This window comes from Puma concolor, chromosome B1 (genome assembly GCF_028749965.1).
Source record: "Puma concolor isolate L17-30 chromosome B1, mPumCon1.1.hap2, whole genome shotgun sequence".
NCBI classification, from domain to species: domain Eukaryota; kingdom Metazoa; phylum Chordata; class Mammalia; order Carnivora; family Felidae; genus Puma; species Puma concolor.
Genome location: NC_141670.1, coordinates 177,398,125 through 177,425,900, shown reverse-complemented (window position 1 = coordinate 177,425,900; position 27,776 = coordinate 177,398,125). Strand labels below are relative to the sequence as shown.

Sequence of the window (27,776 nt, the reverse complement as noted above, 5' to 3'; positions counted from 1 at the left end):
TTTTTTTTTTTTCAATGTTTGTTTATTTTTGGGACAGAGAGAGACAGAGCATGAATGGGGGAGGGGCAGAGAGAGAGGGAGACACAGAATCAGAAACAGGCTCCAGGCTCTGAGCCATCAGCCCAGAGCCCGACGCAGGGCTTGAACTCACGGACCGCGAGATCGTGACCTGGCTGAAGTCGGACGCTTAACCGACTGCGCCACCCAGGCGCCCTATAAGTTCTTTATATACTTTGAATATAAACCCCTTATCAGATATATCATTTGCAAATATCTTCCCCCATTCAGCAAACTGCCTTGTTTTATTGATGGTTTCCTCTGCTCTGCAAAATCATTTTATTTTGGTGCAGCCCTAATAGTTTATTTTTGCTTTTGTTTCCTCTGCCTGAGGAGACATATCCAGAAAGAGGTTTCTAAGGCCAATGTCAAAGAAATTACTGTCTGTCTTCTTCTGGGATTTTTACTGTTTCAGGTCTCACATTTAGGTATTTAATCCATTCTTCAGTTTTTTGGTTTTCTTTGTTTTTGTTTTTGTATCTGGTGCTGGAAAGTGGTCTAGTTCCACTCTTTCGCGTGTGGCTCTCAAGTTTTTCCAGTCCCACTTAAAGAGACAGCTTTCTTTTCCCCATTGTATTCTTTCCTCCTTTATTGTAGATTAAGTAACCATGTAAGTGTGAGTTTATTTCTGAACTCTATGTTCTCTCCCATTGATTGATCTCTGTGTCTATTTTTGTGCCAGGACCACAAGGTTTCTATCACTACAGGTTTGTGGTATATCTTAAGATCTGGGACTGGGGTACCTCCAGCTTTGTTGCTCTTTCTCAAGACTGCTTTGGCTATTTGGGATCTTTTGTAGGTCCATACACATTTTAGATTATTTGTTCTAATTCTTTAAAAACTTATGTTGGTATTTTGATATGGATTGTGTTAAAATTGTAGACTGCTAACAATTTAATTTTTCCAATCTTTGTGCATGGTATACCTTTCCATTTATTTGTGTCATCTTTAGTTTCTTTCATCAGCATTTTATAGTTTTTTGAGTACAAGTCTTCCACTTCACTGGTTAAGTTTATTCCTAAGTATTTTGTTATTTTTAATGCAGTTGTAAAGGAGACTGTTTTCTTAATTTCTTTCTGCTACTTCATTATTAGTCTATAAAAATGCAACAGATTTCTGTATGTTAATTTTGGATCCTGCTACCTTACTGAATTCACGTTATCGGTTCTAGCAGTTTTTCAGTGGATTGAAGCCATTTTTAAGGTATGATGGATAATTCACAGTCACATATAGAAAGTTAGCCATAGTACTTTAAATTTAAGAAAAATGACTTATAGAGTGCCAAGTTTGAAATGTCTGGAAAAGCTCATGAAACCACCCACCTGTAAAGATGTTCGATTACAGCTGCCAACGTTGCTCGGTTGACCCCTGGAAGAGAACGTATAAATGCCCCATACTTTTTAATTCTTTCCTTGTCATCTTGAGTATCTAGAGGTTAAAAACAAACAATTTTAGGCCAAAACTAATAGTCTGTAACACAAATTTGCCTTTTAACAGTATTTTAAACCAATATTCATTACTGTAGCTCACTAAGTGATCTAATCAAGTTTTAACAGAATAAATATTCAGGCTTCTATAACTCTGGAAAGGCATTTACACAGACATTCCATGGTAGGAAGACAGAGTTCTTATGCTTTCTAATTAAAAACGAAGCACTCTCAAAACCCAAGGTTGCACTTTATCCTCTACTTTATGAACTACTGAACTTCATCTAATAGGAATATATTCAATCGATAACTCAATTTCGAGTACAAATTGAGAGATAAACTGAAAGTCTTTTAACTTTGGCTATGGGAAGATTTCAGTCTGTTATTTGCAAATGACATTTCTGATTTTTTCCCCTTGTGAAATCATAAAAATCTTACCAAAACTAATGAACCATCTTGGAGCCATGAACTGTGTTACCCTGCAGATCCGTGTATAGGGGCCTTTGACCAGCCCTAGCATCTCCAAGTCATTGTAAAAGGTAAGGGGGCAATGGAGGAAGTCATGTGCAGGCCCTGATAACTATGACACAGACTTAGAGAAGGATGGTCCCTCTGTCACTGACATTGACAGAACTTGGTTAGTTATACACAGGAGGATGAGAGGCAATTATGTTCCACTCTCCTAACCCCAGAAGTCAAATACTTAGAGAAACTAGATCCAGGAACCCCCAAAGTTCTAGACTCTAGAAGACACGCAGCAGTGGTTTGCTCTAACCTGCTAGCTTACAGGGGAAATAAAAGGCCATTCTTCAAATAAATAACTTGTGGTGACTTTGTAACTCAAGGGGATTGCACGTATATATTCCCTCACAATTCCCAACTACCTGTGGAAACAAGACTTTTTCATTTTCTGTACAGCCCAACCTATTCTATTCACAGAAAGCCAGCAGCACATTAATGATTTTTCGAGAGTACACGGTCCTTGCGAAGGGCATTAGGATCCCTGGGGAGGTAAGAAACTCTGTGGCACATTTTTGAAGTACACTCCTAATCAAAACTGTAACCATAGCTCCTTTGTAGTGCTGTAGCCTACGTATAAGACCTGTAGAGGTAAACATGATCATATTGACTTAACTCTGCTAATAGATGACTAAAAGCGAGAGGGGAAAACATCAAAATTATATTCAAAGACTACACCGGAAGTGAATGAAGAATTATCTATCATCTCTAGTACAATCCAAACACCCTCTTGTCATCCAGTTTCTAACTATAATGGTATTAATTTAATAAGATGTTATTAATATTACTACCTTTATAACAAGAAGTCATGCTAGTACAGCATATCTTCACAAATCTTATAAGGATAAAATAGATGAAATTTTCAAAATAAAGCTTAAGCAATTTGAAAGTAAAACTTAAGATAGATTTCAGGTCATATAGAAAATACAATGAACTAGGGGCGCCTGGGTGGCGTAGTCGGTTAAGCGTCCGACTTCAGCCAGGTCACGATCTCGCGGTCCGTGAGTTCGAGCCCCGCGTCGGGCTCTGGGCTGATGGCTCGGAGCCTGGAGCCTGTTTCCGATTCCGTGTCTCCCTCTCTCTCTGCCCCTACCCCGTTCATGCTCTGTCTCTCTCTGTCCCAAAAATAAATAAAAAAAAAAACGTTGAAAAAAAAAAAATTTAAAAAAAAAAAACAAAAAAAAAAAAACGTTGAAAATACAATGAACTAGTCAGCTAGCCGCAGACTTCAGACAACTTAATGTGTTCTTAGAAGAATAGATCATCGATCATATAAATAGGTGGTATGACACTGTAAGGCATTCTTTGCCTCAGTGCACAGGACCCAAGAGAGCTCTTCTATGAGGTCATCCAGAGAGTTGTGGTTTATCCTTGTCAGATCCAACATAGAGCACCTCTGACAAGTTAGGGTGAGCTATGTTAGATCTGAAAGCAAACGACTTTAAGGCTATTTGACCTAGCATCTAAAACCTTCTCCAAGTAAATTCTCAAAGAATTCTCATCCAAGTAAAAGGTGAACACATTGCTCTTTGACACTTGCTACTATTTACCAACTACCTACTCCTGGTAGACTGACAACAGTAAAGACATCTTTGTCTTAGAACTTGACAATTGAGCAAAAGTATACTTGCCTAAAATTTTTGATAAGCGATTTTACAATAAAGACAAATTGTTAGTCCTTATAAAATAGAGATGCTATAAATAACTTCATAGTTATAAAATTATAATAAATCATGAAATAAAAATGAGAGTGGCAAAGTAATTGGGCTTAAAGTGATACATTATCTAATTCCATATTTTATATCCCAGATAATTATGCAATCAATTCTCTTTGTGATTAGAGTTGAACCTATTGATTTGAGAAATACCAGGAGGCAAATAAAAGTCTTCTGAATTGGTAGTTAAATTAGGAAAAGCTTTACTTTAGCAACAGTACAACTCCCTTCTTGCTGACACTAATAAGGGTCATTCTTGGGAGAATTTTTCAAACTGTGAATGTTTTATGACATCACTTCAACATTAATCCCTTAATAATATATCATATTTATGTGTGAGATTAAACAAATACTTTCACTGAAAAAGTCTATTTCTCAACAGAGGCATATCATATAGTCAAATTCAAAGGTCACTTTCCCAAAAAATCTTGAAATGCATTAAATGTACAGTAGAAATATATTAGTAAATTATGGTCAAAATTTCAATGATAATTTTTAAATTTTTTTAATTGAAAAAAATGATCGAAAATCATTTTGAAAGTATTGTAGATATACATGAAATGTTTGTGGTTTAATATAAAGGATTATATATAAATTACAGGTATGGGGGACAAAGACTACAAAATAAGATATAAAAATGAAAATAGTTCTATTAGAAAGATGGGATGAAAGGTAATGTTTACATTTAAAAGCCTTCATTGTTGTAATGTTTTTGTAAAAGGAGTTATTTTGAATTAATAGATGTAAATGTAGGTTTTACTGAATCAATTTGACCCAACAAGTGATTTAATAAACTACTTTTCTAGAGTCATTTCTTAAATAGGTTCTTACAGTATAGCAAAGGCTTTTCTTCTTCTTTTTTTCTATTTTATTGAAGGGGAAATGAAGAAAGAGTTTAAAAGCTATTGTTATGTACCCTACAGAGGTAGAATGAATGATAAAGGGAACCAAAGAGCCATATAGGGAAATCATATAAAACCAATCTTATATTAAACCGTTCATTTTAATCTTAATGAGAAATTAATAGCATACACGGACTTAACCGTAACACTTTCAAAGTTAAAGCAAAGCAAACATTAAGAAATCTGCAAACTAAGAATTACTTTAACATACTACTTAGCAATTATTACTATAAATTTCTTTTGAGGTAGATATAAACAACTATGGATATCTACACAATATCTGTTCTAAGCCCTTAGGTACACTGTTCCTTTCAATTAAATTTGCAGATTAGCAAAGATTTCAAAAATATAATTATCAGTTTAGAAGGCAAGCATTTATTATGTTCCATAGTATATGTATTACCTAAAGCAGAGATCCAATATGGATAGAGCTCCTTAGTAAGAAGTGCATCATCAATGTCGGAGAGAAAATTTTTCAACACGCCTGTCACATCTTCAAGCTGATGTTTTCCAGCCCTCAATTTAAAGCTCCTTGCATCCTTTTTGAAACTCTCCAGGAGTTCGCTTATATGCAAAGGATCACCATTCTTTTGGTAGATATATTTGCATCCTAAACCTTTGGTAAAAAAAAAATATATGAAGTCTAAAATCAAAATCTACTTTTATGGCTTAGAAATATAGACTTTTGTGTTGGGACATTGAGCCAGACAAAGTCATTATCCAAGAGTTGATATAAACATGCATGAGGAGAAAAAGGTCCCCCACCCCCTAATTTTAGTACTTAAAATGATGAACAAACTTCTCAGCTTTTAGCAAGCTTTTAACAAGCCCCTGTCCAGCCCTTCCCCCTTCATGGTATCTTCAAATGTTCTTTTACCACAGGTGTCCGATCTTTACTTTACCTCCCAGAATTCAAGCCTGTCCCCAGTTTCACTGATAAAAGTGAGGCGCTCTAGTGTAAATTTTCTTAGCCCTTTGCACTCATATTTGTATATTAATTTCTGTCTGTTCCCACTTTCACCTTCTTCTGGATGAGGAGTTGAATCATCTCCTTTTCAAAGTTACTGATTCACCAGGTGTCCCATATAAAATAAGAGGATGAGGAGCGGAGAGGAGTGAGGATAATGATGATGATACCAACAAAATTTTAAAGTGCTCCCTTGCCCCTCCCAGGTCTCTGGATCTCTCTTCCTTCCAAACCCCAGCTGACTTTACTATATTTATTCTTCCTACCATCTCATGCCCCTGTTCATCCTTCAACCATAATCTTGCTTCTGTGCAGCTGTTGGGACCACCTTCATCAAGAATATCAACAACATCCTATTTTTAGGTGCTTTTCTGTTTTTATCTAACGAGAATCCCCTGCAGTGTATGACACTCCAAATGAATCCCTGCTAAAATTCTTTTAATGTCATAGCTTTCATGACATTATAATCTCCCAGCTCTCCCCCCATTCCTCTATGACTACTCGTCCAGTCCTCTATTTATTCTACCATCTAGTATTTACTAAGGATTCCATAAATCCAGCCTCAATTCTCTTCTCTTTTCTACTCCCCTACAAAATTCTGTGGGTGAACCCAACCAACTTCATCAGTTTAACTACCACATACACATTTTCACCCAGGTTTTCATTTCTAGGATTTCAAACACACACACATACACTTTATATACAGATACTTTATAAATATACCTGCAACACACACCATTTTCATGAATAAGTCAAAATAATCTGAGGAATTAAGTCTCCTGCCCCATTCACTACTTCACCTGTTAATCTCACTATGGTCTTTATCTTGTCTCTGGCATCTCAATACATGGCGCTTCCTTCTCCTCAGTCCTTTATAAGTCAGAATTTTTCTTTTTCGCTTACAATATTAAAAAGTCACATATATTTTTCATCATAGCCTTGCTCTCAAACTGTCCCCTTCTTTCTATCCCATGTCCTGTTATTTTTTTGCACTCAGTTCCTCACTACATTGTCACAACTCCCTGCCCCTATTCTTGTGTAGCCCTCCAGTCCATCTCAACACTGATAATAGCTTGATCTGAGATACAGGTCTGTTGGTGTCACCAACATGCTTAAAAATCTAGATACTGCCCTCTCACTGCCTAGAGGACAAGTTTGAGGATTTATTATAATATTTAAGACTCTACATGAATAGGCTTAACCCTCCTGCCTCTCATCTACTGTTCTTCTCATGCTAAGCTCTGGTCACAATACAAAGTTCCCTCAATAGACAACTTCTCTCATGACTCCATACATGAGCATACACTGATCCTCCTCATAGAATCCCGATTCCCTTCTTGTCCTAACTAGCTCCTATTTTCTGTTAAGACTTATGGTAAGCACATCTCACCCATGAAGCTCTCCTTGTACCAACTCCTGAAGCTCTCTACCACAGAATTTTGTATACTTGAGATATAACTGCCTAGTTGTTTAAATGTCTTTGATTCACAAATCTGTAAAAAGCTAGAGGGTAAGGTTCATGTCTTACTCTCTGTGTACAGTAACTCTACCATGACTGGAACTTAGGAAGCATTCAATAAATGATCATTTAATGTAAGAGTAAGCAACATCTACAAAAACAAAAACCTGTGACTAAGTTTTTGACCTTAAGTTATATCCCTCGTTGAATGAATTTCTAAAAGCTAGTACTCAAATATATTAACTGCACGCATAATTTTGTTTACATAAATTAAAATAATTCCCAAGAACTACTATAACTCATTAAAAAAATTAAACTCTAAAAATATGACTGTGAACCGGTTCTGTTCAAAATCTTGACACCATGAACACAAAAAAACTGGCCTTCAGATTTTAATACAAAGGTCAGGAAGTTCAAAATAATTGTGACTTGTAAAGTCTTTGAGTCAACCATCTTCATTCTATTAATCACTGGGCATTTTCTAAGTATGTATCATATCTTCCCTACTATACATGCTGGTAACATCAGGGTTTCCCCCATATTCTGCTCATTAAAAACAAAACAACACACAGTCTTTCTTCGGCTTTATTACTTTAATATGCAAGTTAATGTACCTTGTGCCAGAGTTACAAAGTAGTTTTAATGTATAAAATTTAGTTGAAAACAATCTAATGCTTAATGATTTTAAATTCAAAGAAACACCACAAAGAAACTTCTGATTTCCCAAGAGAAACCTTAAATTGGATACACTGGAGCTAGAATTATTTTAATCATTTCACAGCTTAAGAAAGACCTTATGCCATTATGAAACTAACATGATGTGAAAATTCCCAATGAGGTTTTGCTCTTGCTAAAACATAGTACGTGTGCAATTCATTTATACCAATGAAATTCAAGTGTGCTAATACTGAATGACTAACGAATGAAGATGATAACCTTCTTCCTCCCCCATTTTCAAATAAACAGATGACTACCACTGATAAGGAAAATATGGACACAGTATCACAGGAAGGGATTTCATAGAGTAACAGCCACATAATGTGACTGCATACATATTTACAGTAGGTATATAATTCAAAGATACGGAATTCAAACACAGTGAATCTGATTAATGATACTTGAATTATATATGAAATAAGCAAAATACTTAAAATGGCACTCTCTCCAGAAGAAGATAGATTAATATACACATATTATAAATTTAATTTCTAAAAATTATTTTCTTCATAGCCTTGGTTATTTCTAACGTTTTACTCATAGCAGTTTGTTGTCAGTTCTCATTACTGAAACCTATGATTCATGGCTTTGTCTTTAACTTTTTACTCCCACTGCTGTACTTCCAGTACCAAGATCAATGGCTGGCACACAACAGACAATAAATAAGTAACAAACTAATAACACAATGTTTTACTGCAGCTCTGTCACTGATTACACCTTCTTTTCAAATTAAAAACACCCAAGGACACTTCTAATATTAAGAGAACAAAAAAAAAAGTTAATCACCTTCCCAAATACAAGATCAATCATTTTACTCTTTTCCAAACTTGTAATCTAAATCAATGGCACTTACCTACAGATTAAAAGGTAGAAAACATTTTTATATTTAAAATATAGTTCACAATCTTCTACCTTTTAGAGTATTGATGAAATATGTAACAAAGAAGGAATCTGAGGAATTCATATTTGAAAATAAACATGAAGAATCAAGGAATACTTTACTATCATAACATATTATTTTAAAATGAAGTTAGCCCATGTGTATGTCAACCAATTGTTTTTACTTGCAAACTATTCATAAAACTCTGTTAAGATCAAGTCAAAACTATTAGAATAACCATGATTCTTAATATAAACATGTGACTAATAGCACGTTGAATGAAATAAATACATACACATACTTTGAATGCTTGTCAACAGCAACAAAAAATTCTTTCACGTATTTTCCCACAGTTTACCACTTCCAAAAACATGTTTAGGCGACCCACTGCATTCCCTTAGACTTTACAGTAACCCTTGTAACCTCTGAAAAATAAAGTCTTCAATCTATTTTTAATATACATTTTATAATATAGACTCTTTCAGTATGGCATTTAAATTTTTTACGCATGTAAAAGAAGTAAATGCTAAAAGTACATTGTGTAATTTAAATTTTACTGGGAGAAGGAATGGCATTTGGCTGAATGGTGATGATGTTTTTATTTTTCACTGATGTACTTTCAAATATAAAGAGCTCTAATGCAGTCCAGTGGCGGAACCACTTAAAAAACTCTAAGAATGATACCATGAGTTCTGGGGGTTGAATAAAAACTTTGCAATACTTACCATACTGTGTAACAAATGCTATACAGCTGTTCACAATAATGGGAACGTCATTTTTGCTGAGCTGCTGATCTTGTAATGCATTACCATCTGTACCTGCTGCTTTTTCAATTGCAGTATGCCAGACTGTGAAATCCAACTTGGTATGCCCATGGATGTATAATGTTCTGTAAAGTTTAAAAGCATTTCAAATTACAATTTTTTTCTAAAATTTTGACTTCTAGACAGAGTATCTTTAAATCCATATAAATGTGATCTTGCCTCATCCATGAGAAGAAAACTCTCCATCTACCATTAGCTTCCATTTGATCTCTTTTATCTGTACAGTGACATCTCTCCATGAAGTGCAGGAAAGTTCTCTCAATTCATGGTCTCACCTCCCTTCATTCTCTGACCCGCTTTATTTTGTTTCTGAATAAGTGGATTGAAACTACTCTGGAAAGCATCATGGGTGAATAGATTTTATGGCTACTTTTTTTAAGATTTTAGAACTGTTGATGATTTCACTTCTTAAAAAAGAAAAAAAAATACATTATGTTTTTTATAATATAATTCTTTCCAGATTTTCCTCCTATCTTTCTGGTTACTCAATTTCTACACAAGCTCATTTCCTCTGTTGAACCTCAGTGCACTCACAAGAACTCTAAGGACTCTGCAGAGACTCATCATTCAGGCCAATGGTTTCACCCCTCGCTTAGAGACAGTAACTCCCAAATCCCTATCAACAGATTATAACTTTATCTCACAGATCATATCTCCATGTGACTGAAAAGAGCATGAAGTAGTCAAGAGAGTAGAAAATGTAATCACTACCCAACCTCAAATTTTCACTCTGCACTTATTTCCTTTGTGACCTTGGACAAGTTATCAACCTTCTTTGGGCCTCATTAGTGACAAAATGAGGGTAATAATAGTACCTACCTCAAGACTCAGCGAATGTAATATTAATAACTAAGTAAACAATAATACTAATTAATATTAATTTTTGGACACCCTCATCTTACTATGTCACAATTATCTTGAACCTTTTTCTTTCCTCATATCAGACTAGTACTATAATCCTCCACTTATCCCACTAGAAATATGGGATTAATTAATTTTAGATTGGTTCTGCCTCCACCCAAACCACATTACTGCCACATGAATTCTGTTGATTTCCATTCCTGGATATATTTACTCTACCTTCTCTTCATTCTGATATTGTCTGATTTCAAGTTTTTACAATGCTTCTTAAGGTCACTAAAATGCTTCCTAATAAGTTTCCTTTCCTACCTCTCCATGTCTCTAATACTCACTCCTCAGGGCTTCCAGGACAATCTAATATGCAAAACTAATCTCCTTCAAGACTGGGAGGTGTAACTGATCCACCTAATACACAGACACAGGAAGTTAGGCAAAATAAGGAGACAAAGGAATATGTTCCTAACAAAAGAACAAAGCAAAATCTCAGAAAAAGAACTAAATGAAAGAGAGATAAGCAGTCCATCAGATAAAGAGTTCAAAGTAGTGGTCACATCACTAAACCAGCTTTTTGCACGCCATATTAAAAGGGGCTCTTTGAGTGGAAAGCAAAGACCAAAAGTGACAAAGACAGGAAAGGATCTGGGAAAATCTCCAGAAACCACAACAAAACAGGTAATACAATGGAAATAAATACATATCCATCAATAATCACCGTCAATGTAAATAGACTAAACCCTCCAATCCAAAGACATAGGGTATCAGAACAGATAAAAAAAAAAAAAAAAAAAAAATACCCCATCATTATACTGCCTACAAGAGACTCACTTTGGACTTAAAGACACCAGCATATGGAAAGTAAGGGGATGGAGAAACATTTATCACACAAACAGATGTCAAAAGAAAGCTGGAGTAGCAATAGTTACTTACACTGGACAAACTAGACTTTAAAACAAAGACTGTAACAAGAGATAAAGAGGGGTACTACGTCATAATAAAGGGGACAATCCAACAAGAAGATCTAACAATTGTAAATATCTGTGCCCCCAATGTGGAAGTACCCAAATATATAAAACAATAACTAACATAAAGGAAGTGACAGTAATATAACAATAATAGGGGCTTTAATACCTCACTTACAACAACTGACAGATAATCTAAACAGAAAATAAACAAGGAAACAATGGCTTTGAATGACACTGGACCTGGAGGACTCAAAGTGATGCTCATAAAGATGTTCACTAAAGATCAAAGGAAGACTGAATGAACACAGTTAGAACTTCAATGAAGAGATGGAAAATATAAAAAAAAAAAAAAAATTGACCAGAGCTGAATAATAAGTGAAATAAAAAGTACTAGAAGGAATCAACACACTAAATGATGCAGAAGAATGGATCAATGCAGGAGAGTGGAAGACCAGGGAATGAAAAGCATGCAATCAGAACAGCAAAAAGAAAAAGTAATTTGAAAATAAGCAGAGCTTAAGGGACTGCTGGGACAACATCAAGTACACGATCACTTGAATCAAAGGGGTCCCAGAGGAAGGGGAAAAAAAAAAAAAAGAGCCAAAGGGACAGGAAACCTATTTGAAGAAATAATGCCCGAAAACTTTCCCAACCTGGTAAAGGAAAAAGACATCCAAGGCCAGGAACAGAAATTCCAAAATAACATGAACTCAAAAAGACCCATGGCAAGATACATTATAACTAGTGTCAAGAATTAAAGAGAGGATCTTAAAAGCAGCAAGAGAAAAACAACTATTTACATGCCATGGGAATCTCCCTCAAGACTATCAGCTGATTTTATTTATTTTTTTAATTTATGTTTTTATTTGAGAGAGAGCAAGCATGAGTTGGGGAGCAGAGGGGGATGAGGAGAGAAAGAGGGAGGGAGGAGGAGGGGGAAAGGGGGAGGGGGAGAGGGGAGGAAGGGGAGAGGGGGGAGGGGGAGGGGGGAGGGGAGGAAGGGAGGAGGGGAGGAGGGGAGGAGGGGGAGAGGGGAGGAGGGGGAGAGGGGAGGAGGGGGAGAGGGGGAGGGAGAGGGGGGAGGGGAGGAAGGGAGGAGGGGAGGAGGGGGGAGGGGAGGAAGGGAGGAGGGGAGGAGGGGGAGAGAGAGGGAGGAGAGGGGGAGGAGGGAGACAGGGGGAGAGATGGGGAGAGAGGGAGAGAGGGGGAGAGATGGGGAGAGATGGGGAGAGAGGGGGGGAGAGAGGGGGAGAGAGGGGGGGAGAGAGGGGGGGAGAGAGGGGGAGAGGGGGGAGAGAGGGGGAGAGAGAGAGAATCATAAGCAGGTTCCATGGCTCCATGTTTAGCTCAGAGCCCAATGCGGGGCTGGATCCCACAACCCTGGGATCATGACCTGAGCCAAAATCAAGTCAGACAATCAACTGAGCCACCCAGGCGCCCCATCAGCTAATTTTATAACAGAAATTTTACATAAGGGAGTCATGAGGGAATAACATGATACATTCAAAGTGCTGAAAGGAAAAAAAAAATACAACCAGAATACTCTACACCCAGCAATATTGTAATTCTGAATTAAAGGAGAGGTAAGTTTCCCAGATAAGCAAAAGCCTAAAGGAGTTCAACAAAACCAAGTCAGCCTTATAAGAAATGTTATAGGGGCTTCTTTAAATAAAAAGAAAAGGCCATAACTAGATACTAAACACTATGAAAGAAAAAAAAATCAATGGTAATGGTAAACATAGAATAAAGTAGATCAACAACCTACATAGCTAGAACGTATCTATGTAGGTTGTTGAATGTAGGTTAAAGGACAAAAGTAGTAAAATTATCTAGGACTACACACTTAGTCAAAGGATACACAAAATAATTACGTGCAAAATGTGATGTCAAAAACATAAAATGTATCAGGAGGGGGCAGTTAAAATGCAGTGCTTTTAGAACATCCTTGAACTTAAATGACTATTAACTTAAAACAAACTACTATACACTAAAGATATTCTATATGAACCTCAAGGAAACCACAAACTAAATATCTGTAACAGATGTACAAAAATTAAGGAAAAAGGAATACAAACTGAACACTAAGGAATGTCATCTCATCATAAGGGAAGAGAGCAAAAGAAGAAGGAACACAGAAAAACTTCAAAAACCCACAAAACAACAACAAAAAAAACAGGAAACAATCAACAAAATGGCATTAGGTACATATCTATCAATAATTACTTCAAATGTAAAAGAACTAAATATTCCCATCAAAAGACAAAGAGGGACAGTTAGTGGATTATTAAAAAGACCTATAGATACGTTGCCTATAAGAGACTCACTTCAGATCTAAAGACACACAAAGTGAAGGGATGGAAAAAGACATTCCATGCAAATGGAAATAAAAAGAAAGCTGGAGTAGCAATACTTACATTAGACAAAACAGACCTTAAAACAAACAAAAAATGCAATAGGGGATAGAGAAAAAACATTATGTAATGATAATAGTATCAATTCAACAAAAGGATGTAACACTTTTAAAGATCCGTGCACCCACATATGGACATCTAAGTGTAAAAAGCAAATATTAAGACATAAAGGAGAAACTGACAGTAATAAATTGACAGTAATACATTGACAGTTATAAATAATAGTAAGGGACTTTAACACTCCCACATACATCAATGGATATATCATCCAGACGTAAGATCAATAAGATACATAGGCCTTACACAACATATTACAGAAGATGTACTTAACAGATATACACATGAGCATTAAGAAGGGTACTTGTGAAGAGCACTGGCTATTGTATGGAAGTGTTGAATCACTGAATTCTACTTCTGAAATCAATACTGAACTGTATATTAACTAAAATATAAATAATAAAAAAATAAATATATACAGGACATTCCACTCAAAAACAGAATAAATATTCTTTTCAAGTGCACATGGGACATTCTTCGAACAGATCACATGTTAGGCTATAAAACAAGTCTCAATAAATTTAAGAAGACAAATCATTTCAGACATCTTTTCCAACCACAGTGGTATAAAACTAGAAGTCAATTACAACATGAGAAGTGGCTAAACAACACACAGAGGCTAAACAACATGCTACTAAACAACCAGAGTTAATGATGAAATCAAAGAAGAAACTAAAAAAATACATGGAGACAAATAAAAATATAAACACAACAGTAAAAAATCTGTAACCTGCACCAAAAGCAGTTATAAGAGGGTAGTTTCTAGCAATATAGGCCTACCTCAAGAAATAAGAAAAAATCTCAAGTAAGCAATCTAACTTTACACCTAAAGGAACTAGAAACATGAGAATAAACAAAGCCCAATATTAGTAAAAAGAAGGAAATTATAAAGATCAGAATGGAAATAAATGATATAAAAACTAAAAAGACAAAAAAATCAATAAAACTAAGAGTCAGTTCTTTGAAAAGATAAACATTAATAAACCTTTAGCCAGACTCATCAAGAAAAAAAAAAGGAGGACTCAAATAAATACAATCAGAAATGAAAGAGAAGTTACAACAGATAACATAGAAATACAAAGGCTTATAAGAGACTACTACGCAAAATGATATGCCAACAAATTGGAAAATCTAGAAAAAAGGATAAATTCCCAGAAATGTACAATCTCCAAGACTAAAGAAGAAACAGAAAATTTGAACAGACCCATTAGCAGTAATAAAACTTAACCTCAGTAATCAAAAAAACTCCCAACAAACAAAAGTCCAAGACCAAATGGCTTCACAGGTGAATTCTACCAAACATTTAAAAAAAAAGAGTTTATACATATCCTTTGCAAATTATTCCAAAAAAGAAAAAAAATTAAGAGGAATACTTCCAATTCATTCCACAAGGCCAGAATATCGTTATCAACTTTGATGATGAACACTGATGCAAAAATCCTCAACAAAATATTATAAAACTGAATTTAAATATAATTAAAAGGATCATTCACCATGATCAAACAGGATTTATTCCAGGTATGCAAGGACAGTTTGATATCTGCAAATCAATCAATGTGACACACATTAACAAATGGAAGAATGCAAAAAATAACAATCATCTCTATAAATGCAGAGAAAAGCAATTGACAAAATTCAACATGCATTAAAGATAAATACCTCAATATAAAGGCTATATTTAACAAACCCAAGCTAGCATCATACTCAATGGTGAAAAGATAAAACCTTTTCCTCTAATATAAGGAACAAGAATTCTGTCACCACTTTTATTCAAAATAGTATTAGAAGCCATTGCCACAGCAATCAGATGAGAAAAAGAAAGAAAAAGCATCTAAATCAAAGAAAGAAGTAAAACTGTCACCATTTATAGATGACATGATTCTATGGACAGAAAACCCTAAAGACTCCACCAAAAAAAAAAAAAAAAAAAAATAGAATAAATTAGTAAAATTGAGAGATCTGGAATTTATATACAGAAATCTGTGCATTTCTATACACTAATAATGAACCATGAGAAAAAGAAATGAAGAAAACAATACCATTTACAATTGCATCAAAAATAATAAAATACCTAAGAATAAATTTAAGCAAGTGAAAGACCTGTATTTTTATTTTTTTTTTTAATTTTTTTTTTTTTTAACATTTATTTATTTTTGGGACAGAGAGAGACAGAGCATGAACGGGGGAGGGGCAGAGAGAGAGGGAGACACAGAATGGGAAACAGGCTCCAGGCTCTGAGCCATCAGCCCAGAGCCCGACGCGGGGCTCGAACTCACGGACCGCGAGATCGTGACCTGGCTGAAGTCGGACGCTTAACCGACTGCGCCACCCAGGCGCCCCATAAAGACCTGTATTTTTAAAACTCTAAGACACTGATGAAAGAAACCAAATATGAAATGAATAAATGGAAATAGATACCATGCTCAAAGATTGAAAGAATACTATTAAAATGTTCATACTATACAAAGCAATCTACAGATTTAATGCAATCCTTATCAAAATACCAACAAGCATTTTTCACAGATTTAGAAAAAATAACCCTAAAATTTATATGGGCCCCAAAAGACCTTGAATAGCAAAAGCATCTTGAGAAGAACAAAACTAGAAGTATCACACTCCTTACATTCTAACTATTCTAAAGCTACAGTAATCAAAACAGTAAGATACAGGCATTAAAAATACACACGGATCAATGAAACAGAATAGAGAGTCCAGAAATAAACCCATGTTTATATAATTAATTAATCTTCAATAAAGAAGGCAAAAACATGCAACAGAGCTCTTTGATAAATGGTATTGGGAAAACTATATGCAGAAGAATGACACTGGATCACTTTCTTACACTATAAACAAAACACAAAAAAAGCTCAAAATAGATTAAAGGATTAAATCTAAGACCAGAAAACAGAAAACTAATACCAAAAAGAAAAAAAGTAAGCTTCTGGATAATGGTCATAGTAGTATTTCTTTGGATCTGTCTCCTCAGGCAAGATGCAACAAAAGCAAAAATAAACAGGAATACTTAAAACTAAAAAGTTTTTGTACAGCAAAGGAAACCATCAAGAAAATGAAGATAACCTGCAAATTATATAACCAACAGGGGTTAATATCCACACAACTCAAGCGGAGGAAAAAAAAAATGCAAACAATCCAATTAAAAACCTGGCAGAGGACCTGAATAGACATTTCTTAAAAAAAAAAAAAAAAAAATTAACGTTTATTATTGAGACACAGAGAGAGACAAAGCATGAGCATGGGAGGGGCAGAGAGAGAAGGAGACACAGAATCTGAAGCAGGCTCCAGGCTCTGAGCTGTCAGCACAGAGCCCACGTGGGGCTCGAACCCACAAAGCACGAGATCACGACCTGAGCCGAAGTTGGACACTCAACCGACTGAGCCACCCAGGCGCCCCATGAGTAGACATTTCTACAAAGAAATTAGTCATATAGCCAACAGACACATGAAAAGATGTTCAACATCACTCATCATCAGGGAAATGCAAATCAAAACCACAATGAGATACCACCTCACATGTGTCAGAATGGAAAGTATCAAAAAAGAGAAGAAATAACAAGTGCTGATGAGGATACAAAAAAAAAAAAGGAACCCTCATGTACATCTGATAGGAATGTAAAACAGTGCAGCCACTATGGAAAACAGTATGGAGATTCCTCAACAAATAAAAAACAGAAATGCCACACAATCCAGCAATTTCACTTCTGGGCATTTATCTGAAAGACAAAAAAAAAAAAAAAAAAAAAAAAACAAAGAAAGAAAACACTAATTCAAACAGACATATGCATTTCTTTCTTTTTTAATTTTTTTTTTTAATGTTTATTTATTTTTGAGACAGAGACAGAGCATGAACGGGGGAGGGTCAGAGAGAGAGAGACACAGAATCTGAAACAGGCTCCAGGCTCTGAGCTGTCAGCACAGAGCCCGACGCGGGGCTCAAACTCACAGACCGCGAGATCATGACCTGAGCCGAAGTCGGCCGCTTAACCGACTGAGCCACCCAGGCGCCCCAGACATATGCATTTCTATGTTCACTGCAGCATTGTTTAGAAGAGCCAAGTTATGGAAGCAACCCAAGTGTCCATCAACAGATGAATGGATAAAGAAGCAGTGTATATATATGCAATGAAACATTACTCAGCCATAAGAAAGAATTTGTAACAACATGAGAGGATCTAGATGGTATTGTGCTAAGTGAAACATGTCAGAGAAAGACAAATATCATATGATTTCACTTATATGGGGGATCTAAGAAACAAAACAAAACAGAAACTGACTCCTAGATATAATGATACAATGCATAATCTGGTGGTTGCCAGAGAGGAGAAGGGTGAAGGGATGGGCAAAACAGCGGAAGGGTACAAACTAAGTACAAGTAAGAGGTATGAACTTTCAGTTAAAGTAAATGAGACATGGGGATACCATGTACAGCACAGGGACTATACTGATATGTAATAATCTTAGAAGGTGACAAATGGTAGACTGAAGGTGGTGATCACTTCACAATATATAAAAATTTGAATTACTATGTGTATACCTGAAACTAACATTACCTATCATTTACACTTCAATTGAAAAATCTAAAATAAATTGACAAATGCAAAGCCAATGGCATCATTTCCTCATCATTTCCCTTCTACAGCTCTGGAATTTTCATGACTAAGGGGTCTTCATATCTGGCCCATATTTTCCCCTCCAACTCTTCCATTCTCCTACACTAAAGACACACTTTAAAAATTCATGTCTTATTACAATAAATATTTCCTGCTCTTGGCTGGCTACTCCCATCCTCCCTGAACTGTACTCCAGGAAACCCTCCCTGACACTCTATGCTTAATGTCCCAATACTTAGTACATGTGTCCCTTCCTAATTCTGAATAGCTGATTTGCCCTCTATTATACTATCTGTTCTGTATGTAAATGTTTTTGCTGTTAGAATCCAAACTTTGCACAGGCAAGCAAGGAAGAAAGCATTTTGGATTTCTGGTCATTAGCATAGTGCATAGCATTCAGTGGTACATAATAGTTTTAAAATCCTATTGCTAGATATAAAATTTGAATTGAAACACAAGTTAAAAGTAATCACTGATGTATTTAAAAGTATATTTATACCAGAGCAAAACTATTTAATCTTGATTTCAAATTCTGATGGGGCTCCTTTGGACTCAACCTAAAGAGAAAGAAATGAGGTGCATAAACACTAGGTTATTCTTTTCTTTTATTGGGGGTGGAAGGTCATCTTTTACATTCCTGATAATTCACTGGTCCTAATTTAAAAAGCAAATAAAAGTCCTTTCTTTCTTCCAGTTTCTTTTCTATAAATGTTTCTCTAAGAAGATAAAGTTACCAGTACCTTATACACACTTCTCACATCTTCTGAACTTGCTATAACTACTATTTCTTCCCTGACATCTGTGTCTATTGTTTCTATGTTCCACAGCACCACAGCAGCCACGACCTCTTATTTCTATAATTTTCTTTTTGAAGAAACCAGACAGTGGCTGTTATATTGCTGACATGCTTTATTTAGCCTTTTCGTTTACCTTACATCATCTTTAGCTCAATAGCATTCTATTACTGGGTGTTATTTGTCTAACTGAAACTATATAAATTGGGTAAATTCCCTGAGAAATATCAAGCCAATACATTATGTAGACAATTGAAATTATGATTTGCTAACTTCAAGAGTTTAGGTCAGGGCACCTGGGTAGCTCATTTGGTTGAGCGTCCAACTTCGGCTCAGGTCATGATCTCGAGGTCAGTGAGTTTGAGCCCTGTGTCAGGCCCTGTGCTGACAGCTCAGAGCCTGGAGCCTGCTTTGGATTCTGTGTCTCCCTCTCTCTCTGCCCCTCCCCCGCTCATGCTGTGTCTCTCTCACTTTCAAAAATGAATAAATGTTAAAAAAAATTTTTTTAAAAAGAGTTTAGGTAAAGAGAGAACTTTAAATTTTCGTTGATTCATATTTAACTTTTTTTTTTTTTTTACTGATAATCAAACTCAAAATATTTACAAAATATTTGGTACTGTTTGCTTATAAACAAACAAGTGCTGTGGGTGAGTTATTTCAGCAATCAAGGAAAGAAATCCAAAATGCAACAACCCTCCTTCAATACCAGTGTAATTCTGCCATCAACTGTGCACATTTCAAACTTTAAATTTTCTTTCTAGTCAGAAGAAATCCCATGATGACAAGTTTAGCTGTCTCCTTGTGAACTAGTGAGGGGTAGAACAAGTAATGACAAGTTAGCTCCCAAGTCAACTTGTCAAAGACTGAATCCTAAAATACAGCATCTCGTGAAGTAGATGTGTGACATTTAATAGCATCAGTTCAACAACTTTCCTCTGTGATGCTTAGCTAAACTCTGTGTACATGGAATGAAGCATCAAAAGACATTTTCAACACAAATCCTGGCCGACTCTGTAATCCCAACTAATATCAAACAATGTTTTTACATTTCTAGGATCCCAGAGGAATATTTCATTTATATCTTGAAAATCTGAAAAGTTACTTTGAAGAACTCTATAATAGAGTTCTAATTGTCCATTCCTCAAACATAAATTTTAAAGGGCATTTCAAGGTCATATAAAGAAACATTCCTATATCCTATAATGAATCAAGACAGTTCAGTAAGACCTATAAACCAAGCCCCAGGACTTACAAAAACAATTTTCTCAAAACTGCAATACAAAAGCCACAAAGTGTAGACTATCACATATGAGCCTGATCTACTGCTAAAAACCAGACTGTCTTCACAAATAAAATCAATAAACTTAACTGTATAAAAAATAAATTCATTTACATAAATAATTTTAAACACAACTAAAAGGCAAACGTGCCACACAGATATGACTGAACAATAGGGTATCTTACACATATACACTCTAATAAAAATAGTTAAGTCTTGTAGAATACATCAGCATTTTGTTTGGTCAAAACTAGTTTATTTTAGGGTGCCCGGGTGGCTAAGCATCCAACTCTCCATTTCGGCTCAGGTCATGATCTCACAATCCTGGGATCCAGCCCCATGTTGGGCTCCGTGCTGGGCATTGAACCTGCTTAGTATTCTCTCTCCCTCTCCCCCTTCCCTTACTCACATTCTCTCTCTTTAAAAACAAAACACACAACAACAAAAAACTATATAGTTGTCATTTCTGAAAGATATTTTTTTGCTAAATTTAGTATTTAGGTTAACAGCTGCTGGTTTGCTAATTTTGTCAGGTTTTTTTAAATGCTGTTTTGTTTTTCCCCAAACACTTGAAAATATTTCGATATATTGTCTTCTGGCTTGCACTGTTTCTGATGAGACACCCTCATTTTTGTCACCTAAACTTTCTTTTGAAGCCTCTCGATCTCTCAGCACTTGATTTTTTTTTTCCTGACAATTTTCAGAAATTTAATTATGTTCTATCTCTTGATGTGGTTGGATCGTCTCTATCATGCTTGAGGTATGCTGGTTGTAGGACATATATGGCTCATAGTTTTTATCAAATTCATATATTTGCCCATAATTCTACAAAGATTTTTTAACTTCTTTCCCTTCTCTAGTTTTGGGATTCTAAGTACATTTACATGAGACTGCTTGATATTGCCCCACTGGTCATGGAGATTCTGTTGATTTTACTTAGTCTTTTTCCTCTCTGTGCTTAAGTTTTGATAGTTTCTACTGTCATGCTTTCAAGGTCATCAATCTTTTTTTTTATGCAGAACCTACTCGTGCATTAAGCTGATCCAGTGAAATTTTCTTTTCAGATAGCGTATCCTTCAGCTTTAGAAGGATAATCCATTTGCTTCTTTTTTAATTACCCATTTTTCTTCATTATGTTTGTTTTCCTTTGCATCTCTGAATATATTTATAATATTTAATAATCACTATCTACAGTCTTTGCTAATTCCATTATCTTTCTCACTTCTGGGTCTGTTCCTATCAATTGATTTGCAGCTTTTTGGCAACACAAGCAATTTTAATCATACACTAGACATTATGAGTGCTTAGTATCAGGACTGTAGTCTTCTTTTACAGAATGTTGATGTTTATTTTGGTATCATTTGCCTGTTTGACACCTGGCGACTAAATTACTTGTGGAGAACCTGATGCTTTGCAGATCTATTTTTAATCTTAGTAATAAGGTAAAAAATAAATCTAACTTTAACCTATTAACCTTAATTCTATGGTGTTACCTTTTTGAGTCTTTGCCAATGCCATGTGTGTTTAATGAGGTCTAACCTAGCTGGACAGAATGTGAACATACTCCACTGTGGCCTAAGTTCTGGGAGTTGTTCAATTCATAGTACCATGGGAGCGGTTTCTGCCTAGCCTCTGGGAAACTCACCCTACAAATACCCAGATTAGTACTGAGCCAAAGGTGGAAGGAAACTTCTATGAGGATTTCCAAAATTTTTTTTTTTTTTTTTTTTTCCATATGTTCCTCTGTTCTGATACTATCTCTGGAAAATTTTAGCTACTACAATTTCCTAAACTCCCCTCCCTCTCTACCTTTCTAATGTAGCAAAAACACCACATTCTGTTTTGGTCTGCCCATTCCTGGGCAGAGTGAATAGACTGAAAAGTGCCTACAGGTTAAAAAAAAAAAAAAAAAAAAAAAAAGACAAAGTGACCTTAAATCTTACTTTGTTTGTTTCCCTTCTCTCCATAATCACAATCCCGGAATGCTTATTGTCCCAACATTTGAAAATAGTTTCATATATGTCACCCAGTTTTCTGGTTGTTTGAAATGGGAGGGCATGTTCCATTCCATATTTCCTCGTAGACAGAAAGGGGAGTCTGGCAATTTTATTTAGTCATTGTGTCCATAAATCTCTCTCATTTTAATTTGTGGAGATACAGTATTTTCCCCCCAACCTTCAAACAGGAGTTTGCTGCATTAAGGACATAAGTTTAGTGAGAAGCAAGCAAACAATTGCTAAGAAAAACTGCAGATAAAGAGACTGTCACAAAAATAATGCAGGAAGAAACATTATTCTAAATATCTTGTTTCTTTTGAAGTCAACAGTTCAGTAAAATGTGTCAACGCATCTAATTCCCCAGGAAAAGCAAAAGCTCCAGTTTTTCAATCTCATTTCTGCACACTATAAGGCATCACCTAAAGGGATGGGAGAAACAGCCTTGTTTCAAGTCTGCTTAAAACTTTTAATGGTGTTCCACTGGTTGCAGAATAAATCAAAATTCACACTTTTAACAATAGTATTTAAGTTTTAAAGTATCTTAAAAAAAAAATACATCTTCTGTATCCTTGTAAAGAACATGCAATCCTTTACAGAACAAGCCAAGTTATTAATCACATTTAGCTGATAATACTAAGATGGCATCAATCTATCTTTCTGAGTTTATTGGTTCACACTTCCTCCTCAGGAACTCAAGGTCAAGGCCAACTTGCACTGAAATTCTTCCCTAGCCATATTCCTCTGAACTTACTGTTTCCACCACTTAGAATACCTTAGTGTCTTAGCCCCCTCATTTCTTCCTACTGAAGTCCTACGTAGTCTAAATCTAGTTAAATATACTTCTCTTAAAAAAACAAAAATGTTACCATGCCCACATTTCTTGAGCAGCAATCTTCTCATTCTTTGGTACCTTTTCAGATATTACCACATTTACTTGTTCATTAACCTTATCTAGTATATGGAAGGTGCTTTAAACGGAGTAAAAGAAACTTTTGAAGCAAATAATATATACTTTAAAATCTAGCTTGTGTTAAATAGTCATGCATTCCCTTTATTGTAATTCTATTTAAAAAAATAACTTCATAATACAAATTTGAATAGTTTCTTTTTGCAAAACCTGTGGGGGAGGTGAGGGAATAGAATCTCTTGTTTGTCTTGGCAACATTCAGATTAAACTATCTGTAGGAATTAAATCCTCAGTAAATTACAAAAGCAGTCAAGCTGATATTGTGGGCAATCGGCTACTATTTAATTTGCAATTACATGCACAATTTAGAAACCACTTTAAGATAATTCACCCTCCAGAGTATTGCTAACATATCAGCTGCTGCAAAATACAATTCAAGGAGGGAAAAAAACATCATATGTAATACATGGATATGAAATAAGAATCTAAAACTCAGAGTGTTAATCTCTGAAAATGAGAAAAGTAATCTGTTCCATAATTGTGGAATGTATTGATGAAGTGTTTATTCTCCAGGGTTACCTTCTTTATGTCAGGAATTTACATTAAAAACTGAATGCAGTCAGGCTTGGGAGCCATCAAGTGCATTATGCTTTACTATAGGTCAACCAAGAAATCTAAACAAACAAACTAAACCAAAAACAAAGAAACATGTCAGCCTTTTGTTTCTGATAACATATCTGAGTTATTCATAAGGTATTCATTATAACCAACAACCTTTCAGTAAAAGCTTAATAATAGGTGTCTTTGACAAATGGGCATGTAGCTATATAAAGTGAAAATCGTCAACAGAATGGCTTATTCATCAGAAAAACATACGCAAAAGTGCAGGCTGATGTGCAGAAACAGTTTTCACATTTTAAGAAAAGGATGTTTTGAACATTCCAGTTAAAGTGGATATATAACCTACTGTCCAGGAAAATGCCTTCTGACCTCATGGTCCAGAACACTCACTAACAATAGACATTCAAAAACATAATTTTTTTTCACAAAAAGAAATTCTGACTAAGGCATAAAAGAAAAGCAGAGTCTAAGTCCCCATAATATCACCAAATAGCAGGCCAGAAACCCTTAAGTGTAATCAAGAAAGCTTTATTTTTCAAAGTAACAATTTTTAAAGTATACAAAGAATACACATTAAAGTGACACCATCTGGAACACCTTCTGTTTAGAGATTTTTAGAGCAAAAATGCTGTGTGTGTGCAAATTATTATTGCAATATTTTTCTGTATAAAGACACTCATGCTATGGACATAAAATCACCGTGAAGATTAAAATACATATCTAAATATTGATTATATTCAGTAGATGATTATCAATTTATGAACTTTTCCAATTCAGGGGGTTCTTTCTCCTCCTCTCTTTAAGAAATATTAATATATTTTGGCACTTTAATCAAAGGTAGACAAGGATAGGGGAAAGATGTGAAATTTATTTATTAAATTTATTTACGACTTGCAAGATATTACTAGCAAAACAAAACAAAAAGTTAAACTTACAGTTGGTTTCTCTCTCTTTCAATTATTCACCCTATCTCTATATGCCATCAATATGAATAATTGAGAGTTGTTTTACTTCCTAAAGCCACAATTTTATCTGTCATTGACAAGTTTAACAATCTACTTTAGCTTACAGTCATTATTTCCCAACAGACTAATAGATCAAAAAAGAGATGAAAAAGAGGGCAGTGCAATGAAATCCCCTTCTTTTGACATGGTATTAAAACAGCTCTTAAGCAATCACATCTATAATTAACTAGCCTTGTTTGAATGCTGGGAGAGGAGCACATATTCTCTATCTTGGTAAATGATACAACCATTCCTAAAGCCACCCAGGCCAAAAGCTCAGGAGTCATCCTTGTCTACCAGGTCAAAAAGCAATGAAAACCATCAGATGGATACCTTTCTCAACATTCTACCCAAAAGATCTAGAAAGTTACTGGCATCCAAAACCATCCATCAGTTTCTCTTTTCTTCCTGTTACAATCAAGGGACCTTGCTTTCTTCTTGTCCTTTCTCTTATATCTTCAATATCTCCCTTTTTGCATCTCTTTCCCATCAGAATTTAAACTTGCACAAGTTCAAACCATCTAAAAAACAAACTGCACACATATTCCCTTTCTGGGACAAATCCCTTCTACCTCGATAATCCTATTAACCTCCAGACATCCTCACCAAACTCCTCACCAGCTGTTCCAAGTTACTCAATTCCCAAAGTTAACCTAATCCAGTTTTTGCTTTATCACTTTTGCTCTCTTCAAAGTCACCAGATGGACTCCACATCAATTATCCAGTGAAGTATCTGCCCTCCTCAGGCAACACCTAACAGTTTTGACTATTTCTGCCTTTTTGAAATACTGTCTCTTCCTGGGTTTTATGACACCTCTCTTGGTTTCTTGCCTCACCCTCTGGATAAACTAGATTAAAATCCCAAGGCAGCTACTCCACCCTGACAATCAACCAGCCACTAAAATCATGTGCATTCATCACGGCTCTAACACACTACTTCTCTAAAGACTCACTCTATAGACTCTAAGTGACTTCCTCTTCTTCCTTCTATATATAGGTAACTTCAAAAATCTATTTTCTCCATTAACCTGTATATGAATATCAGATCCATAAATACAACTTCCCCCTAGCACTTTGTCCTTAGAATGTTTATAGGCAACTCATGTTCAACAGGTCTAAAATCAAACTCATTATTTCCCAAGCTCCCTCTCAAACCTGCTCTTTTGCCATTATTCCCTATTTGAAATCAATTTTATTTACATAACATATACAAAGGTAAATACGCACACATATATACATACACATATGTGTACATGTACATATAAATAAACAGATATATAAATATGACAGCCTACTTTGCCCCACACAAGGTGCACGGCCTGGTGCATCTGCATTCTCCATGTTCTGTCAGAGTTCTTAATCTACTGCACTCACAATCTCCCAGGCTGATTCTTTTTTTTTTAAGTTTGCTTATTTTTTTTGAGAGAGAGAAACAGAGAGAGAGCGTGTGCACATGCAAATGTGCATGGGAGAGGGACAGAAAGGGGGAAAGGGAGAATCCCAAGCAGGCTCTAAGCTATCAACACAGAGCCCAACATGGGGCTCAATCCCACGAACCATAAGATCATGATGTGAGACATCAAGAGTCAGATGCTTAACCCACTGATCCACCCAGGTACTCTACCCAGGCTGATTCTTCACAACTCAAACTTTTGACCTCCCTTCCTGCAGCTCTCTAATTAGGTAAGAATTACATGGAGCTATATACACACACACACACACACATACCTACACACACATATTTTCCTAACAAAATATATTTTTTTAATGTTTTATTTATTTTTGACTGAGAGAGACAGAGCATGAGTGGGGGAGGGACAGAGAGAGAGGGAGACACAGAATCCGAAGCAGGCTCCAGGCTCTAGGCTGTCAGCGCAGAGCCTGATGCAGGGCTCGAACTCACAGACCGCAAGATCATAACCTGAGCCGAAGTCGGACACTCAACCAACTGAGCCACCTAGGCGCCCCTTAACAAAATAACAAAATAATTACTTTGTTTTTTTAAATTACTTTCTAACAAAGTAATTTAATTTTTCTAATGAAATGCTGAAATTTTAAATTCTGGTAACTTATATTGTTTATCCAGGCTCTTGTTACATTTGTTGACTTAATTCTTGAGAACAATTTGGTGTGGTAAATTTACTTGTTTTAAAAACAAAACAAAACAAAAAAATCTTTAGGTTGTTAAGCAACAAACTGACCTCAACTCGATTTCAAAACGGATTTGTGAAAATAAAAGAAAACCCTGTTTAGAATGGAGTCAGGAAGGAAAAAAGGAGAACTCTCATTTACAGACACTAGTCAGTCAATTAATTGCAGACCCAACAGGAAAGGAATCTTGTGAGTCCATTCTACTTCAATCTTTACTACTCCAGCAGGAGGAAGAAAGGTTTTCTCCTCCACAGCAACTGCCCAGCCAACGAGAGACCGTCAAACCTCAGCCAATGAAAAGTCACTATAAACTACCAGTTTAGTCTAAAGGGCTTTTTGTTTATAAAAGCCCCCCAAGTCCCCATTTGCCTCTATAAAAGATTACTCCTTTTCTTTTTTTCTCTGGACTTCCCAATGCTTTCATTGTAGCTCACTTGTCCCTACTTGCAATTCTTTATTCCTAAATAAATCCATTTTTGCTGGTGAAATAACTGGCAGCTTTATTTTTGAACTCAGAGATTATTCTCCTCAATATCATATAGGCACTGTAAGGCTGTTACAAGTGCTTAAAATAGTGCCTGTTACACAGTGAGTTCTATACATTCTCATCATTGTGTTCTGGTTCTTGTCAGAATAT

The 27,776-nt window shown here is 35.6% G+C and overlaps 1 protein-coding gene across 6 annotated transcripts in view; it reads right to left on the bottom strand.

The window, feature by feature from the left end:
* The window catches only part of ARAP2 (ArfGAP with RhoGAP domain, ankyrin repeat and PH domain 2), a 222,008-nt gene that overhangs the window by 60,166 nt on the left and 134,066 nt on the right, over positions 1–27,776 (bottom strand). For all 6 annotated transcript variants that reach the window (XM_086705258.1, XM_086705256.1, XM_086705260.1 and 3 more), the window contains 3 exons: positions 9,369–9,532; positions 5,024–5,236; positions 1,380–1,485 (listed from right to left, as the gene is read on the bottom strand). In XM_086705258.1, coding sequence (XP_086561384.1) covers positions 1,380–1,485; positions 5,024–5,236; positions 9,369–9,532 — 483 coding nt within the window. The remainder of the gene's footprint in view (positions 1–1,379; positions 1,486–5,023; positions 5,237–9,368; positions 9,533–27,776) is intronic.